This window comes from Callithrix jacchus, chromosome 9 (assembly GCF_049354715.1).
Source record: "Callithrix jacchus isolate 240 chromosome 9, calJac240_pri, whole genome shotgun sequence".
NCBI lineage: Eukaryota > Metazoa > Chordata > Mammalia > Primates > Cebidae > Callithrix > Callithrix jacchus.
In genome coordinates, this window is record NC_133510.1 from 62152469 (window position 1) to 62170293 (window position 17825).

The window sequence follows — 17825 nt, forward strand, 5'->3', positions numbered from 1 at the left end:
GGAATTATAAATGTCCTTTCACTGACTTGCTGTAAAAGTGAGAGAGAGAACGCTGGATGAAATAGCTCCCCAAGGTTCGTTGTGGCTCACCGCCCAAGCCCAGGTACACCAAAACTACACATCCCACAATCCTAGGCGGCGTCCCCTGGCCATTACCTCATTCCCTGGCCTCGTTCTCCCCAATCCTGGTCTCTCCAGGGGTGAGGCAGCGTGGCTGTTCTCGCGACTTTTGCTCTACCCTTCTGCTGTGCTACTCCTGTCGCGAGACTTCCTGCTCATCTGCCGCTCCCTTTGCCGCCGCCTTAGCCGGGGACCTGAACCCAGCCTCTCCCCTACCCGAACACCGTCCCCGGCTCTACTGAGGCCCGGGTCCCCCAGCCCTGTCTCGCCGCCGCCATGGCGGACCCTAAATACGCCGACCTTCCCGGCATTGTGAGTACAGGCCGGCACCGGCTCCCCAGGACCGCGCCCCCGACTTCCCAAGGACCCCCAACAGAATCCAGTCCGCGACCCCTTCCACCTGCAGCCCATCCTCCGCCCAAGGTCTCCCGCCGCTCTCTCTCCGACCGGCCGCAGCACCCTCCGAACTCTTCTGACCCAACTGGGCCGGGCCGCCGCACGGCGCACCAGGCCACCTTTCCGGCAGGCGCCGGTAGCTCGACCCAGATATCTTCTCCGGGCACTGACCGCTTGTGTCCGAGTGTTTCCACCATCCATGTCAACGCCGCCCGTGCCCCCCAAAACCTCTCCATAAGACCCCTACATCCCTACCCCATACACACACACCAGGCCACTTAGTGATGGCCTTCATCCTGCCAAGGAAGAGGTTACTGTGGTAGAACCCTCTTGTGCCAGATAGGGAGCTCTATCCTTGGGGGAACCTGTGCCCTCGCCCCCGCCTCCATGACAATCCTGGCGGGTACCTTCCTTTTGTGCTGCCCTGCTTGCTTCTCAAGGTGGGGGTTGGGACACAGGACCTTGGGTACTAAGGTTCTGAGTCACTCACTCTCAATCCTTGTGCCAGGAAGTGGTGTACTGGGCCTAATTGGAGGATAGCCCTCACCTTCTTTGGCAATACTGATTGCCAAGGACCTGCCCGCCTCTAGATTTAGGGTAACATCGTTGTTATCAGTTACAGTCACTGTTTACTGTCAGGTCCCAACTGTTTCCTCTGTTATCCCTACCCCTTGAGGCAGGGGACCTGACATACTGTTGACTCACAGGGCTGGTGGAGGAGAAAGGACAGAACCCTGGCATCACACTCTGTCTTCTCCGTTAGCTTATTCAAAGGGAGTGGGGTAAGGGGTGTTGTTGGATGCTGGGTAGTGAGATTGGGTGGTCACTGCTTCTACCTGCAGGCCAGGAATGAGCCAGATGTTTATGAAACCAGCGACCTACCTGAGGATGATCAAGCGGAGTTCGATGCGGTAAGAATATGTGCTGCCACAGGACTCCTCTGGACTCTGACCTTTCTCCCCTAGACAGGTCCTTCCCTTTCTCTGGGGAGCTACAGCAATAAGCGGGTATGCCAACCCCAGCCTGAGTGGTATATAGTTGCAGGGCTTGCAGAGGCCATGCTGGGCTTGCAACCACCAGTAACGGCAGGCAGGAGGGAGAGTCAAGTGGAATTAAAGCGAACAACATTTGTTTGCAAAGCCCTCATCCTTGGGCCTTTTAAATAACATTGAAATATCTCAAAACAGGTTTGGGGGCTAGTGACTTAGGCTCTGAGTTCTAATCCATGGAAATGAATCATGAAGCCTGAGCACTTTTAATAAACTGCCTGAGGTTAGGAAGTAGGCCTTACTAGTTGCTACCAAGAACTAGACTCTGAAATATAATATGGAAAAATACTTTTTAAATATGAATATCCAGTAGCCATTTGGCAAGGAATTAAGAAAGTGATTTCAAGACTTTATAGCAAAACAAATTTGAGGAAGAATGTAAATATTTCACGTCAAGGAAGGTGAGACTGGTTGCATTTTTAGATCCAAAAACTCTGTGGATGGAGTAATTAGGTGTGGACGTATTTCAGCTATGAGGGGAACACTTAGTATGCTTTATTGATGTGTTCACTCTGTGTTTGTTTGTTTTTGTGCAACGCAGAGAAAGAAATGTCGATGCCCCCCAGTGAGCCCCAGACTAATGGAGAGTTAGGATACATATAGGAAACATATGGAAGGAAACAAACCAAAACTGAGTGAATGGAAATCAACATAGTAAAAACTCTAAGTGTCAAGGGGGACAGAGATCTACTAGCATGTCTTATAGCATGTGTTTTTGGTTCTATTATTTCTGAAGAGAGCTGGGCTATGATCACATTGATGATGTGAGTTCTCAGTAAAGGTGTGTCCAAGAGTCATTGCAATATGCAGGCTCAGTATGCTTGTCTGTAAGTCCTGTGGCTATGTCTGTGGGGCTGGTTAGTTCTGGGGAATGCTGACTGCTGGCTTACAATGTATGGCTTGGCGTACTCACTTATTTCTTATTTGACTCCCCTATGTGGAAGTGGTTCTTACATTGTGGGAAACACCTTCCCTGTTCCTTCTCCCAGTGGTGTGATCCTTGTGGCTTCCATATTTGTTGGCATGCCAATCTATCCCCCAAGCTTGAGTATCTTGTAGATAATAGAGCTGATGTTGCTCAAGGACCTGGGTGTGCACCTGTCCCTCAAAGAGGTGTCTTACAGGAAGCTGTCTCTGTCCTCACAGAATAGGAGAGTATACAGTTGGCTCTCTGTATTTGAGGGTTCCAAACCCATGGATTCAACCAACCATTAATGGAAAACATTTTTTAAAAAATGAAAGATAGGCTGGGCGTTGTGGCTCATGCCTGTAATCCCAGCACTTTGGGAGGCCAAGGCAAGTGGATCATTTCAGGTCAGGAGTTCGAGACCAGACTGGCCAACATGGTGAGACCCCATCTCTACTAAAAGAATATGAAAATTTGCCAGGTGTGCTGGCAAGCCTCTGTAGTCTCAGCTACTAGGGAGGCTGAGGCAGAAGAATCGCTTGAATCTGGGAGGCAGAGGTTGCAGTGAGCCGAGATTGCGCCACTGCATCCCAACCTGGGCAACAGAGCAAGACTCTGAAAACCCAGTACAACAACAACAAAAAAAATTTTTTTAACACAATATAACAACTGTTTACATAGCATTTATGTTGTACTAGGCATTTTAAGTCATCTAGAGATGATTTAAAGCATACAGGAGGATGTGTGTAGCTATATGCTGCTGCTGTGCCAATTTATATAAAAGATGTGAACATGTGCAGATTTTGGTATCAAGAGAGGTCCTGGAACCAGTCTCCCACAGTTGCTAAGGGGCACCTGTATGCTGAGAACTTTACTGTAATGCCATAGTTCAGACTGTTCAACTTAGGCCTAGGTTTCTGCCCTTCATGGTGAGATAATGCATAGAACTCTATCCTTTTGTCACTGACTGTGATACAACGGGTAGTTTCACAGTAATCCCCTTTCTAAACAAATATATATTGTCATTCCATTTATTGATTTATTGATTGAGATGGAGTCTCACTCTGTTACCCAGGCTGGAGTGCAGTGGCACGATCTCGGCTCACTACAATCTCTGCCTCCCAGGTTCAAGCGATTCTCCTGCCTCAGCCTCCCCAGTAGCTGGGATTACAGGTGCGTGCCACCATACCCAGCTAATTTTTTGTTTAGTAGAGCGAGGATTTCACCATGTTGGCCAGGATGGTCTCGATCTCCTGACCTCGTGATCTGCCCGCCTTGGCCTCCCAAAGTTCTGGGATTACAGGCGTGAGCTGCCATGCCCAGCAGGATATCTCTTAATAAAAAGGAGATAGATGACACCCATTCCAGGTGTGGAAGAACCTGAATGTGCAGCTCTGATTGGCTGTTTCTCCCCCAGAGCCTGAACAGCCTATTTTAGTAGCATCTAGTGGGGTGGCTGATGGGGAGAGGATACCGTGAGTGTTCATTTCCTATGGCATGTCGCCCAGGGTGCCAGTATAGAAGTACATAGGAGGCTAGGTGTGGTGGCTCAAGCATGTAATCCCAGCACTTTGGGAGGCTGAGGTGGGCAGATCACGAGGTCAGGAGATTGAGACCATCCTGGCCAACATGGTAAAATCCTGTCTCTACTAAATATACAAAAATTAGCTGGACATGGTGGCGCATGCCTGTAGTTCCAGCTACTTGGGAGGCTGAGACAGCTACTTGGGAATTGCTTGAACCAGGGAGGTGGAGGTTGCAGTGAGCTGAGATCGCAGCACTGCCTTTCAGCCTGGTGACAGAGTGAGACTCTGTCTCAAAAAAAAAAGAAAGAAATGCATAGAAGTGAGACTCTGTCTCAAAAAAAGGAGAAGTAGATAGCAAATATAAGAAGAGTTGAATTGTTTCTGTCACCTAAGACTCAGCTAAGTGACTCTGTCATTAGGGAGGAATGGGGTGGGCAGACCTTCAGCTGCTTCAGGAGTCTTAAGAGCCGAGATGTTTCCTGATGTCAGCTAATGTCTCTGGCCCCTGCACGTCCCTATGGGCCTTGCAGCTTTCGGGAAGTCGGCTGAGTAATGGCTCTGCCACTGCTTTCAATACTGATGTAAATATGCAATTTGAGGAGCAGTGAATTGTATGCTTCGATAATCTAGAAACGGCATGTCCATGAGGCCTGGGATCTTACCAGCAGCGTGTCTGTATCTTGCTACCTGTCCAAGATCTAGTGCAAGTGACAGTGCACATGACCTGTCTTGTGGCTGAACCATGAGATTTTCAGTCACCTTCTTAACCCTTTAACCCCTGACAACAACATTCTCTGCCTTAGTCTCCAGATTATTTTCAACTTTAATTTTATCAGTTTTTTTTGTGAGACGGAGTTTCGCTCTTGTTACCCGGGCTGGAGTGCAATGGTGCGATCTCAGCTCACCGCAACCTCCGCCTCCTGGGTTCAGGCAATTCTCCTGCCTCAGCTTCCCGAGTAGCTGGGATTACAGGCACGCGCCACCATGCCCAGCTAATTTTTTGTATTTTTAGTAGAGACGGGGTTTCACCATGTTGACCAGGATGGTCTCAATCTCTTGACCTCGTGATCCATCCGCCTTGGCCTCCCAAAGTGCTGGGATTACAGGCGTGAGCCACTGCACCTGGCCCTAATTTTATCAGTTTTTAAAGTAGGTAATATATGCATAGGGAACAGGAGATTCAAGGCTGAGTAGTGAAATATCTACCTCCCTCCCCTGCCTACCACCACTCAGTTCCCTTCCCTGGAGACAACAAATGTGGACAGCCTCTTGTGGGACCTTTCAGGGCTTCTCCAGATTCCTTTTTTTTTTTTTTTTTGAGACAGAGTCTCTTTTTCCCCAGGTTGGAGTGCAGTGGCACGGGCTTGGCTCACTGCAACCTCTGCCTACGGGGTTCAAGCAATTCTCCTGTCTCAGCCTCCTGAGTAACTGGGATTATAGGCATGTGCCACCACATTTGGCTAGTTTTTTGTATTTTTAGTAGAGATGGAATTTCGCCATGTTGGCCAGGCTGGTCTCGAACTCCTGGCCTCAAGTGATCCACCAGCCTTGACCTCCCAAAGTACTGGGATTACAGTCACGAACTACTGTGCCAGCCAGGTCTAAAGGAATAATCAAGTTATGTTGACCCTCACTGCTCTATGACTTTCTTCCACCGATTCCTCCACTGTGGAAGAAATTGGGCTACTGAAGGAAAAATGTCCTCAAACATCCCTTAAAGATTTAAATTGTTAACTTAAACATTTTCTGATTCCCATAGTGGGGAGGATGGGGGAGGAAAGCATAAAAGATTTAAATTTTGCTACAGATAATCCTGATTTTTTTTTTTTTGAGATGGAGTTTTGCTCTTGTTGCCCAGGCTGGAGTGCATGATGCAATCTCAGCTCACTGCAACCTCTGCCTCCCAGGTTCAAGAGGTTCTCCTGCCTCAGCCTCCATAGCTAGAATTACAGGCATCCACCACCACACCTGGCTAGTTTTTTGTATGTATTTTTAGTAGAGACGGGGTTTTACCGTGTTGTCCAGGCTGGTCTCGAACTCCTGACCTCAGGTAATCTACCTGTCTTGAGGTAATCCATTCTCAGAGTGCTAGGATTGCAGGCGTGAGCCACCGTGCCCGGCTGATCCTCATTTTTCTACTATCCCTTTAAAACAATTTTAGCAGGAAGTAAAACATTCTAAAACAGGAATGGACCAGGAAGTACATAAGCTAGCCCTTTCCTTCTCAATCTGGGAATATCTCTTTGTACTTCAGACACTCCCAGGTTGACTGGGGCAATAGGCTTGCTTGGAGATTTTTCTTAAAATGTTTGTAAAGCTAATTCCCAAATAGAATTCCACCCCCTCACCCCTACCCTCACCCCCAGGCCCACAGCCTGCTTGGGTCAGTGAGGCTTTCTGTTCATGGCTTTTGAACTGCTGGAATAAGGGAAGTAAATTAAGGAAACCTCATTAGAAACAGTTTTTCTCTTTGTGGAATAACTACCCCCAGTAAAAGGAGAAAAAATGACCAAGCCATAGTTTGATGGGGCCCTGGCAGAGGCTTCATTTCTCCAAAAGGTAGATATTACTGGACACTCCTGAGATGAGAAACAGTAGGTCTCTTCTTTATAGTTTAGAAGATCCTAGAGTATGCTTGATTGTGTTCATTTACTGTTGGCGCACTTGAACTTACCTGAGTTTTTCCTAATGCTTCCCCCATCCTCCCTCCTCACCACCTTGCCTGGACACTAGTTTGCACAAGTAAGACCATTCAATGCTTCTTCTCTGCATGTTTTTTTCATCTGCCATCTCGCATGCAATGCTCTGCCACTGTGCTATTGTCATAGCTAATCGTTTTAAATTCCAGTGAGTCCCTGGCTGGGTCACTGAGGGGCCTGCTGGCCTTATGTTTGAAGATCATTAATCAAGGGTTAGAAACAGCTATGATCCATGAATCATTGTCTCTTCCCCTTGTGAGGTCTGCAGAGTAAAACTGTCCAATGGAGGATGGGATAGAAGCATGGAGGCTTTGAGAGCTTTTGAACATGAGGCATTTAGGCGCTGGAGTTAGAAGGGAGTTAGAAGACTAAGATCAAATTAAGATTATTTTTTATAGAATGACTTTTAGGTTTTCTAGACAAGGATAGAGAACAAAAGGGACAGCCACAGTCCTCAGTTCTTAGCTATATGTGGATTATCTCTGGGAAAAACTCATTTTAATATTCCCCTATGCTAAGTCTTTAGAGAAATGTAAATGGGATGACAAGCAGGTTTATATGCAATTGTATGATAATAACTTGGATTATTTGTGCTTTTGTGAGTCTTTCTGTTTCTGCACCCCTCCTTTTGAAATGGATGGATGGTCAGCAATATATTGATCCATCCCGGACAGTTTTATTCTTCAGCTCTGTCCATCTTCCTTGTCATCATGGTTTTGAAGACCCCTGGCTGCAGTGTTGGCATAGAGCCTGAATAGGCTCAGAGAGTAACAGTGGCCACTTTCCCTGCCTGATTTAGAACCTCAGGTCTTGCCCTCTGAGTCACAGCCACTTAGCCAAACAGCCCTGGGGAGAGGGGATTCCATTAGTGAAAGGGACTGGGAGTCATGTACTAGGTAAGCTGGAACCTGGGATCAGGGCACTTGAAATCTTTTGATCAAGGCAACTAGTACTACTCCAGGTTATTCAAGAATCATGCCTAAAATCTCATCATCCTTCAACCCACCCATAGGACAGACCTGGAGGTGGTATGTATTATTTGCAAACTAATGTACCACTTTCTATTTTCTTTGATTTTCTGTCCTCCCTGTTTTTCTCAATCCCCATGGTTTGAACTTGAGCTTATGGCCCATTGTCTTTTCTCTCTCCTTAAGTTTCTCCCAAGCTGGTTTTAGCTTGGTGGGACAAATTAGAGAAAGGTATAGTGTGTGTACTTCTTTGTGTTTGCATGTGTGCACCTATGAGTGCTTGTGCTCACTCTGTGCAGAGACTTCCCAGCCTCCACCACAGGACCTGGAACCACCTCTACCCTGAGCTGAAAGAGGAATCTTTTTTTTTTTTTTTAAGATGGAGTCTCAAACTCTATCACCCAGGCAAGAGTGCAGTGGCACAATCTCAGCTTACTGCAACCTGTGCCTCCTGGATTCAAGCGAGCCTCCTGAGTAGCTGGGATTATAGGCGCCCACCACCATGCCCAGGCTAATTTTGTGTTTTTAGTAGAGATGGGGTTTCGCCATGTTGGCCAGTCTGGTCTTGAACTCCTGACCTCAAGTGATCCACCCACTTCAACCTTCCAAAATGCTGGGATGTGAGCCACCACGCCCGGTCGAAAGAGGAATCTTGGCTGTGACCCTATCATCAGCTAGGGAACAGAGAGGCTATGGATCAGAAGTATCTGGCTGAAATCTTAGTACAAGGAAGCACTTGTTTTTATCTCACCATAGTTTTTCATATGCACACAAGAATCCTCAACCGTCCACACTTCCATCCATCTGCCCATCAGCAGAGCTCCTAGAAAGGAAGGGCATACCTCTGGATTTTCCCTCCTGGTAATTCTAAACCAAACTTGCCTAGAAGTGGGAGCCTTATCTGTGTGGCCCAGACTCAAATAAGGTCTCTGGAAATACTCTCACCCTTCTTCCTTGTCTACCCTCCAACCCCTGTGAATCTTGTGAACAGAGGGTTGAAGAAACATATTCTGCACATGGGCTGGTAGCTGTGAATCGTGGTGTCCTCTGGACCCTCTGTGCTAGCACATCATGGCAAAATTGCTCTGGATCCCTTGGAGCTGCGGGGTGAGTTACCAGCCACTCAAGGTGGAGGCAAACAAGCCAGGCTGCCTGAGGGACCAGGAGCAGCCCTGCCTCTTTTCTTGCAGGAGGAAATGAGAATGGGGCTGTACTTAGGTACTTCATCATTCCTTAAACTCACCATCTGTACATCTCACCTACAGTCGTATCAGACTTCCCACCTAATCACTGTCATCGTGACTGATTCTGTCATCAAAATGTCTAATTTTTCACAGCTAGAGAAACCAAGAGATAGGAAGACATGGGCCATGAACTAGTAATGGGAACTCCTCTCCTGAGAATTATTGACCCTCTATCAGCTACAAGTCCTAAGCGTCTCTAACTTCTGCTTCATGTTCTGCCATTTCTAATAGCTTCCCCGCCACCTCAGCCTTCTCTCCCATTTCCTATTCCATGCCACTGGCTTGTAACATCTAACTCCTAGTTCTCAGATGATCCTAAACTGCTGCTGTTAATGGCAAAGCTTCATGACATCCTCACCACCAGAGGGAAAAGGGTCTCATGCTCTTCTTTCTCTTGGGGTATATGATGACCCCAGCTGAAATTTCTCGGCCCCAAAATTTCGCTAGGCTCCCCTGGGGCCCTGTGGTGCAGTGTGTTTGAAGACTGTCATGTAGTGCATGTGACAATTTGCTAATAACAATTTTGTCTTTTTTTTCCCTCCCTCATCCCCATTCCCCCACTCCCTTTCCTTTTAACTCTTGATTTTCTCACCTCTGGGGAAACCACAAGGAGCTGGTAAGAAGCCTGACCTTTCATCTGCTTTTTAACGGGGTGTGCTGTGATAAGCAGTTGTTTCTCTGCCCTTCAGACTCTACTAAATTTTTCATTCCTCTATTCAGTCCTGCACCCAGCCTTTTCCTATCTCACAAGTCACTGTGATTATACTGCCCCCAACTCATGCCCCAGATCTTCAAGACACTGCTGGAGTGGGTGCTACTGGAGAACTAGATTGTGCCCCCGGGCCACAGCCTTGGAGAGGCTCCAGAGGATGCCAGCACCAGGTAGCCCAGCTGGCCCAGGACGCTCCCACAGCAGGGACGAAAATGCTGTCTGTCCCTGGGACAACTATCCAGAACTTCTGAGACTCACCATCTGTGTGTTGACCCTCTTCTACTCCCTGCTTTGCCTACTTAGGAACATAAATAAGAAAGTAGGTTCCCATCTGCATAGTGCCCTCCCGTAGTAAGGGCTTAACAAATGGTATATGATTAATTTTTTTCCTGTGTCTAAGTTATGCCTCCCGTTACTCTTTTTTAAGAGGATTAAACAAAAGAGGATGGGTGGATTGGCCTTGATTGGGGCTTTCACAGGGAGAAGTGGCATATTCCCGCATATGAACTTCAGAGAAGATGGTTGTCTATCCTGAGTCTGAGCCCTTCTCAGTTTATAGAGGCCGGAGACCACACAGCTATTAGATGGGTGGGTGTTCTGGCCATAACATTTCAGAACAGGTTAAGAGATAATCATCTGGGACTCAAATGTCTCTTCCCCCAGGCACTTGCCTATGGGACATTGAGTCTTTTGTTTTTCTCTTGATCTATAGGCTTCCCCCTCTGCCCAGTAATTCCCTAAAGAGGTAAAGATCAAAGTTGATACTTTGTCCTTTCCTCCTCTCTTCCCTTATTTTTAAAGCTGCCACCCACACTGATTCCTGCTCTAATAGCAGAGCAGAGATGAAGGAAGGAGCTTCCTTCTATCTGCTTTTCTTTCTCAGTGTTGTCCCACCATGTCCCCCTCACACTCTCTCCCTAGAAACCTACACACAGGCAGAGGTTCTCAGTCCTGGCTATAGGTTAGAATCACCTGGATATCTGGCCCTACCCCAGAATAATTTATCAGAATCTCTAGAAGTAGGCCCAGGCCTTTCTTTTTTCTCTCTCTCTTTCTTTTTTTGAGACAGGGTCTCACTCTGTTGCCCAGGCTATAGTGCAGTGTCATGATCTCAGCTCTCTGCAACCTCTACCTGCCAGGCTCAAGATCTTCCACCTCAGCCTCCTGAGTAGCTGGGATCACAGGCTCATGCCACAATACCTGGCTAATTTTTTATATTTTTTTGTAGAGAGAGGGTTTCACTATGTTGCCCGGCCCAGGCTGGTCTTGAACTCCCGAGATCCACTGACCTTGGCCAAACTTTGGGACTACAGATAGGCTTGAGCCACCATACCTGGCTGTCTCTCTCTCTTTTTTTTTTTTTTTTTAAAGCATTTTCTTTTTCTTTTTTTTGAGACAGAGTCTTGCTCTGTCACCAGGCGCCAGGCTGAAGTGCAGTGGCACAATCTAGGCTCACTGCAACCTCCACCTCCCAGGTTCAAGCAATTCTCCTCCCTCAGCCTCCCAAGTAGCTGGGACTACAGGCATGTGCCACCACACCCAGCTAGTTTTTGTATTTTAGTAGAGACAGGGTTTCACTATGTTGGCCAGAATGGTCTTGATCTTTTGACCTTGTGACCTTGTGATCCATCCTCCTTGGCCTCCCAAAGTGCTGGGATTACAGACGTGAGCCACCGCGCTTGTCAAAAAAAAGCATTTTCTTTTTTTACTTTTTTTTTTTAAAAAGGGAGTTTCACCATGTTGGTCAGGCTGGTCTTGAACTCCCGACCTCAGGTGATCCACCCGCCTTGACCTCCAAAGTGCTTGGATTACAGGCATGAGCCACCATGCCCAGCCAAAAAAAAACATTTTCGAAGTGATTCTAACATGCAGCCTGGGGTGAGAACCATTGTTCTAGGTGAAAGAAGGAAGACTCATTTGCCTTCCTCCTGTAGAAGGTGGAGATGCCATCCCCAATAGAGAAGGACTCCTGGGTCCCTCCTACTTCCAGTAGTACTGTTGGGAGCTGTTAGGCTTCTGACAATTAAAAAAGGGGCATGCAGTCAGGAGTGCCCAGTCTCTGTGTTGTTAGTGGAATCTGAACAGCATGTTTAGATTGCTGTAAGGAGGGAACCTCTTTGCTTCAGTTTCTAGGGTGAAGTCTCTTTCACCACCTACTGTGTCCCCTGTTTTTGGAAGAACTTAAGTGTTTAAAGCACAACAGAGGAGTCAGGGAGAAAAGTCAGGTGCTGCAGCTTCTCTGAATACATGCTGGGCTATCTCCCATTTCAGGGCTTACATGTGGCCCTTGCCCATGGGTACTCTTGGCAAGCAGATATTGCCTATGTTTGTTGCTTCTAAGATGTCCCATAAAAATAATCCAGTAAGCCCTTGCCCCTTCTCCCTATCCCTGAATTCCCTGGCCTCATGGCAGCCTAGAAATCAGGCTTCTGGTCAGGACCTCTGTTGACCTTCCTTTGTACTAAGAGCTTGTGTCTCACCTTCAGCAGGTTTAAAGTCCTAATATTCACACTCAGGGTTAGTGGCCTGATTATCTGCCTTCCCTCCTTTTTCCTTCTAGCAAGGACAGGAGGTTACATTAAAATGGACTTGCTCAGCGGGCAAGGAGATTTACTTTTGGGAGGGGGAGGTTAAAAGAGGTCAAGTTGGTTTCTTGCCTTGAGTGCATGGTGTGTGCCAGTCAACTGGGAGGGTTAAGGTGGGGGGATGGGAAGGCCTATGTACAGAGAGGGTGGGGAGGTTATGCTCCTTCTGTTCCCAGTTGAATGAGGGTGTTAATATTTATACAACTGAGGCTCCAAATTTACCAGGAAGCTTCAATTTCCTAGGTTGAGCCTGGGTTGGGTAGGCACCTTGGAATAGAGCCGCCCTTCTTTCCCCTTGGACAAGTAGGGCCCAGTCACCTAATGGTTTGGGGATTTTGTGGGTTAGAGGAAGTTCTAGAGTGGGACTGAGTCTGCCCCTGGCCTAAACTATCTGTTCTTGCAGGAGGAGCTGACAAGCACAAGTGTGGAGCACATCATTGTCAATCCTAATGCTGCCTATGACAAGTTCAAGGACAAGAGAGTGGGGACAAAGGGACTTGGTGAGACTGGGCTGGAAGTTGGGTAGGGGGAAGACTGGAAGATAAGCATGAGAAGTGATTTCCTGTCCTCAGGTCTTAGTGACTTGCACTGTGGGGAAGGGGTCCCTCATGGAGATCTTTTGTGGAAGCCCTCACAGTCACCTGAGATCATGACTGCCTTGGGCCTAGATCAGGTCCTCAGTTCCATCTTCTTTTCTTGGCAGATTTCTCAGATCGTATTGGAAAAACCAAGAGGACAGGCTATGAATCTGGAGAATATGAGATGGTTTGTTGTGTGTGTGTTGATGGGAATGGTGTAGTGACCCTATCTAGCCCACATGTAGGAGGGAGATCAAGGGATATAGGTGGGATTCTGTTTCTCCTCTGTTCCTGAGGAAGCAGCAGGATGCAGCCAAGGAAACTCTGCACCCCTGCTGTTTGTTCTGGAGAGCCTCCAGGCCTCTGGCTGTCCTCAGTTCTTTCGTATTAGGGTGTTGTGGATTCTCAATTGGATATGATACCTTTATGACTTAGGCCCAGGATGTGGAAGAATTCTTGAGGTTCCCTGTAATGAGATGTATAACATTACCCTCTGTGCTTGCTGTCTAGCTTGGAGAGGGTCTGGGAATGAAGGAGACACCCCAACAAAAGTACCAGCGCTTACTGCATGAGGTCCAAGAGCTGACAACTGAAGTTGAAAAAATCAAGGTAACGACAGACTGTCTTCGCCCCTCTCTGCTGTGACTTACACAGTAAAGGAAGACCTCTAGCAAGAAGAGAAAGATTCCCTGGCCAGGCATGGTGGCTCATGCTTGTAATCCTACCACTTTGGGAGGCTAAGGCAGGTGGATCACCTGAGGTCAGGAGTTCGAGACCAGCCAGGCCAACATGATGAAACAAAAAATTAGCCATGGGTGATGGCACATGCCTGTAATCTCAGCTGCTCGGGAGGCTAGGGCTGGAGAATTGCTTCAACCTGGGACGCAGAGGTTGCAGTGAGCTGAGATGAGAGCACTGTACTCTAACCTGGACGACAGAGCTATACTCCGTATCAAAAAGAGAAAGGAAGATTCCATAAGCTCTTGGATAAAGGGGCTAAGGTTTCCAGAGTTTAGGCATATTCATCCATCTACATCCAGTGCTACATAAGGTGGGCAGTCTGCCATGCTAAAAACCATCCCAGTGACCTCCAGCTACAGCTACCCTTAAAGGGCCTGACCTATTTTTTTTCTTCTTGATTCATTCTTGCCACCCCCTGCTTTTTACCTTTTTTTCATACTAGATGACAGTGAAGGAGTCAGCCGCAGAGGAGAAGCTGACCCCTGTGGTGCTGGCTAAACAGCTGGCAGCCTTGAAGCAGCAGCTAGTTGCTTCCCACCTAGAGAAGCTGCTGGGACCAGATGCTGCAATCAACCTTACTGACCCCGATGGTGCTCTGGCTAAGTGGGTACCCTACTTTGTTGAAAAATTATTGCTGATTGGGGTTGTGGATAGAGTCAGCCCCAGCTACTGACAGGGGTGCTAAGTGGAGGAGAAGTGGCCTAGCTGTTTCTTAATGCCAAGGATAAGGCAAAAGTGAGGGAGAGTGACTGGCCCTCCTCCTTACATTCATAATATTAACTGATCTAACTAGGCGCCTACTGCTGCAGCTGGAAGCAACAAAGAACAGCAAAGCGAGCTCAGGGGGAAAAACCACTGGGACCCTTCCAGATAGCAGCCTTGTCACTTATGAACTACATTCTCGGCCTGAGCAGGACAAGTTCTCTCAAGCTGCCAAAGTAAGTATGGATACAGTGTTAGTTGGGAAGCCAGGGAAGACGTGTCCCTAGAGATTTTCCTGCTTCTCTCCAAGGGAGAGGGTGCTGGGGAGGCTTCTGATTCCTGTTGATTCTTCTTCTGATTCCTTGATCTCTATGTTTTCCTCATCCATCTACCTTAGGTTAGGATTTTAAGATTATGGCTAGTTATGTGTTCCAGGGAAAGGAGTCCCTTGGGGTGGCAAGTGGCAAGCAGAGTAGAGCAGGGTTGTATTTCTCCCACTGCAGCAGCAGGGAGGCAGATGGCAAATCTCACCTCCTTCCTCCCACTAGGTCGCAGAACTTGAAAAGCGCCTGACAGAGCTGGAGGCAGCTGTACGTTGTGATCAGGATGCTCAGGTCAGGTGCTCTCCTGTACATAATCTGAGCCTTAGATCCTGCAACCCATGGTCTAAAACTTGCCACATATCTGGGAGGGGTCATCCAAGGGTTTCAGTTATAGGGATCAGCTAGTGGGTTCCCACCTAGAACCAGGGAAGATGAGAGAAGATGATAATCATGGAGATATAAGGACTACTGATGTCTTCCCTCCCTTTCCCACCAGAATCCCCTTTCTGCAGGTCTACAGGGAGCCTGTCTCATGGTGAGTTGGGAAGAAACTGGAGTGTTTCCATTACAGAGGGGATAATTGGGATTGGGTTTGCTTTGAGGGTTATTTTTGAGTTTGTAGCTATATATTAATGTAGTGGAATATGAAAGGCCTCTTCCTAGTCTGATCCTTTCTTCCTTGTGATGCTTGTCCCAACTCTCATCCCCAGGAGACTGTAGAGTTGTTGCAAGCAAAAGTGAGCGCCCTGGACCTTGCAGTTTTGGACCAAGTGGAGGCTCGGCTACAGGTAAAACTGAGGGAAAATTAAATTACCGGTAGCTTGGACTTTGGAAGCCCTGGATGCTCTATCAACCTTAAAAATCTGTGTTTTCAGAGTGTCCTGGGAAAGGTGAATGAGATTGCCAAGCATAAAGCCTCTGTAGAAGATGCAGATACCCAAAGCAAGGTCCGGAAGACAGCTTCCCCATCTCCTTTCCACTCCCTCAGTTTTTCTGAATGGCAATAACAAAGCATGAGAACACAATGAGTCTTCAGGTCCCCATCTTCATAAGCTCTTACCAGCTGGGAAAGTCAGGGCAGTGCTTCCCTCTGCCCACTTGACCCTTTCCCCCACTCTGGTGACGTAGCAGTCTGTGCATACTGACCTGGCTGCCTCAGCTATCCCGTCTGGGCCCTGTTGTGTCCCTTCAGGTGCACCAGCTGTATGAAACTATACAGCGCTGGAGCCCCATTGCCTCCACCCTCCCTGAGCTGGTGCAGAGACTCGTCACCATCAAGCAGCTGCATGAGCAAGGTGGGAGGCCAGCTGCCAGGAGTGCTAAGAGAAGTTGAAAAATGGGCAACTTTTGGTCCCTCCCTCATCTTGGATTCTAGTCTTAGCCGTAATTTTCTTACTCTTGTAGCCATGCAGTTTGGTCAGCTCCTGACACACTTGGATACCACCCAGCAGATGATTGCTAATTCTCTGAAGGACAATACCACCCTCTTGACCCAGGTGTGTGTGCCCCTTATTGATCTGTCTCCTTTCTCCAGCATGTACAGACTAGGTTCTCCAGTGTTACAGGGTTCTGCCTTAGCCTATTTTTGTAGCATGGTGTTGTGGCAGGGGGTTGGTCTGGAGTCTCTAACCTATTTTCAATGTGAGGGCCCTTTGACAATGTATTTAACCTATGAACCTCCATCTTTCCATTTGGGAAATGATACCTCCCTCAGAGTTATATAGATGAGGTGAATATGGGAAAATTGTTAGGAGCTAGTGAACATGTTTTCTTATAAAACCCCGCTCTTCCCTGTTGTCCCAGCTTAGCTTACTCTTCCTAATGAGCACAGTACACTGGAAAGAATCCAGGCTTTGAAGTCAAAAGCCAAGCCCTAATCTGGTTCTGTCACTTCCTTTCTGACCCTGGATAATGAGTCTCACCTAGTTCCTTCATTCTTTTAGTAATGCTTGGGACATAGCAAGTTCACAATTTCTTTTTACTACCTTATTACTTTTGAGACAGTCTCGCTCTGTTGCCCAGGCTGGAGTACAGTGGAGGGATCTCGGCTCACTGCAGGCTCCACCTCCCAGGCTCCCGAGTAGCTGGGATTATAGGCACACACCACCACACCTGGCTAATTTTTGTTTTTTTTAGTAGAAATGGGTTTTCACCATGTTGGCCAGGGTGGTCTCAAACTCCTCACCTCAAGTGATCTACTCTCCTTGGCCTCCCAAAGTACTGGGATTATAGGCATGAGCCACCACACCCAGCCACAAGTCCACAATTTCTGTTGGAGGCACTGTTCTCAGTGCTGGAAGGACCATTAAATTCGAGAGACCAGTGTTAATCACAGGATCACTGAGATAAATGAAAAATTATATAAAGGACTTGGAATAATATCCTCTTCCTCCAGAGCAGTTTTCTAAAATTTTGAACCAGTGAAACCTTCATTTCAACAAAATCTTATTTAGCTCTCATTACATAAAACAGATTTTTTAAAAAACTGTTCTGGTTCTACCTCTGAAAAAAAAAAAAAAGAAACAAAAGAAAAACTGTTCTGGTTGAACTCAGAATGGGAATTCTCAAGAGTCCTGCTTGCTTGGCACTCCCTGAGCTTGGTCCCTGGTACTCTAAGGGTATCTTGAAATTTGCTACTATAAACCCCCTCTCTGTGGCCCACAAACTGTGCTTCCATTTCTTTTTTGTCTTCTCTCAGAGAATTCCTTCAGGTCCTCACCCAGTTAAGCAACTGGACACAACAAAGAGTAAAACCTCTCTACCACTTTGTAGGTGCAGATAACCATGCGTGAAAACCTGGCCACAGTTGAGGGGAACTTTGCCAGCATTGATGAACGGATGAAGAAGCTGGGAAAGTGAGCACATCTGGGAACTGGAGAACAGGGGTAATCCCTACCCCTGTGAACTCTGCTAACAGCTTACATAGGATTTCCCCTTTACTGTAACTCTAGCATCCCCATCCCATTTGACACTGGGGGCAATGGTTCTTCTTGCATGTGGGGTTTATACCTCTCCCCTGATGAATACAGAGTGGTAGCTGGGGGTTATTAGAAGGTGGTCTTCCCTCAGGCCTGAGGGATGGGGACGTGGACCCAGCCACATGCCAGCTCATGTCCAATACTGCTTTGCCTGGTGTGGAGAAGGATTGGGTCTTGTCCTCCAACACAGCTTCTGTGGCTGACTGTAATAGTGTACAACCATTTCTGACCATTAAATGCTGTTGTACTCTGTGTGGCCTCTGCTATGTTTCCTGGGGAGGAGGCAGCACTAGGACA

General features: G+C 47.5%; 1 protein-coding gene across 3 annotated transcripts; it reads left to right on the forward strand.

Annotated features, from left to right (window-relative positions):
- Nucleotides 1–281: 281 nt before the first annotated feature.
- Nucleotides 282–17780, forward strand: DCTN2 (dynactin subunit 2). 3 transcript variants are annotated; one of them, XM_035256288.3, is made up of 15 exons: nt 282–432; nt 1359–1427; nt 9697–9940; nt 12610–12706; nt 12910–12971; nt 13295–13393; nt 13968–14128; nt 14319–14463; nt 14776–14841; nt 15047–15085; nt 15261–15338; nt 15426–15497; nt 15743–15845; nt 15955–16046; nt 17323–17780. In XM_035256288.3, exons 2-15 carry the CDS (start codon nt 1366–1368, stop codon nt 17407–17409), a joined length of 1407 nt encoding a protein of 468 aa, XP_035112179.1. In that variant the 5' UTR covers nt 282–432; nt 1359–1365; the 3' UTR covers nt 17410–17780. The 3 variants fall into 3 exon arrangements, with proteins under 3 accessions (XP_035112179.1, XP_054094349.1, XP_002752699.1); XM_054238374.2 differs by lacking the exon at nt 9697–9940 and adding an exon at nt 10101–10209; XM_002752653.6 differs by lacking the exon at nt 9697–9940.
- Nucleotides 17781–17825: the final 45 nt, after the last annotated feature.

What these genes read in the sequence shown, in the direction of transcription:
- DCTN2 (XM_035256288.3), top strand. Translation starts at nt 1,366, where the DNA reads ATGAGCCAGATGTTTATGAAACCAGCGACCTACCTGAGGATGATCAAG. An exon ending in ATCAAGCGGAGTTCGATGCG is followed by an intron (nt 1,428 to 9,696) that starts GTAAGAATATGT and finishes CTCATGCCCCAG; the next exon opens with ATCTTCAAGACACTGCTGGA. An exon ending in GTTGTGATCAGGATGCTCAG is followed by an intron (nt 14,842 to 15,046) that starts GTCAGGTGCTCT and finishes CTTTCCCACCAG; the next exon opens with AATCCCCTTTCTGCAGGTCT.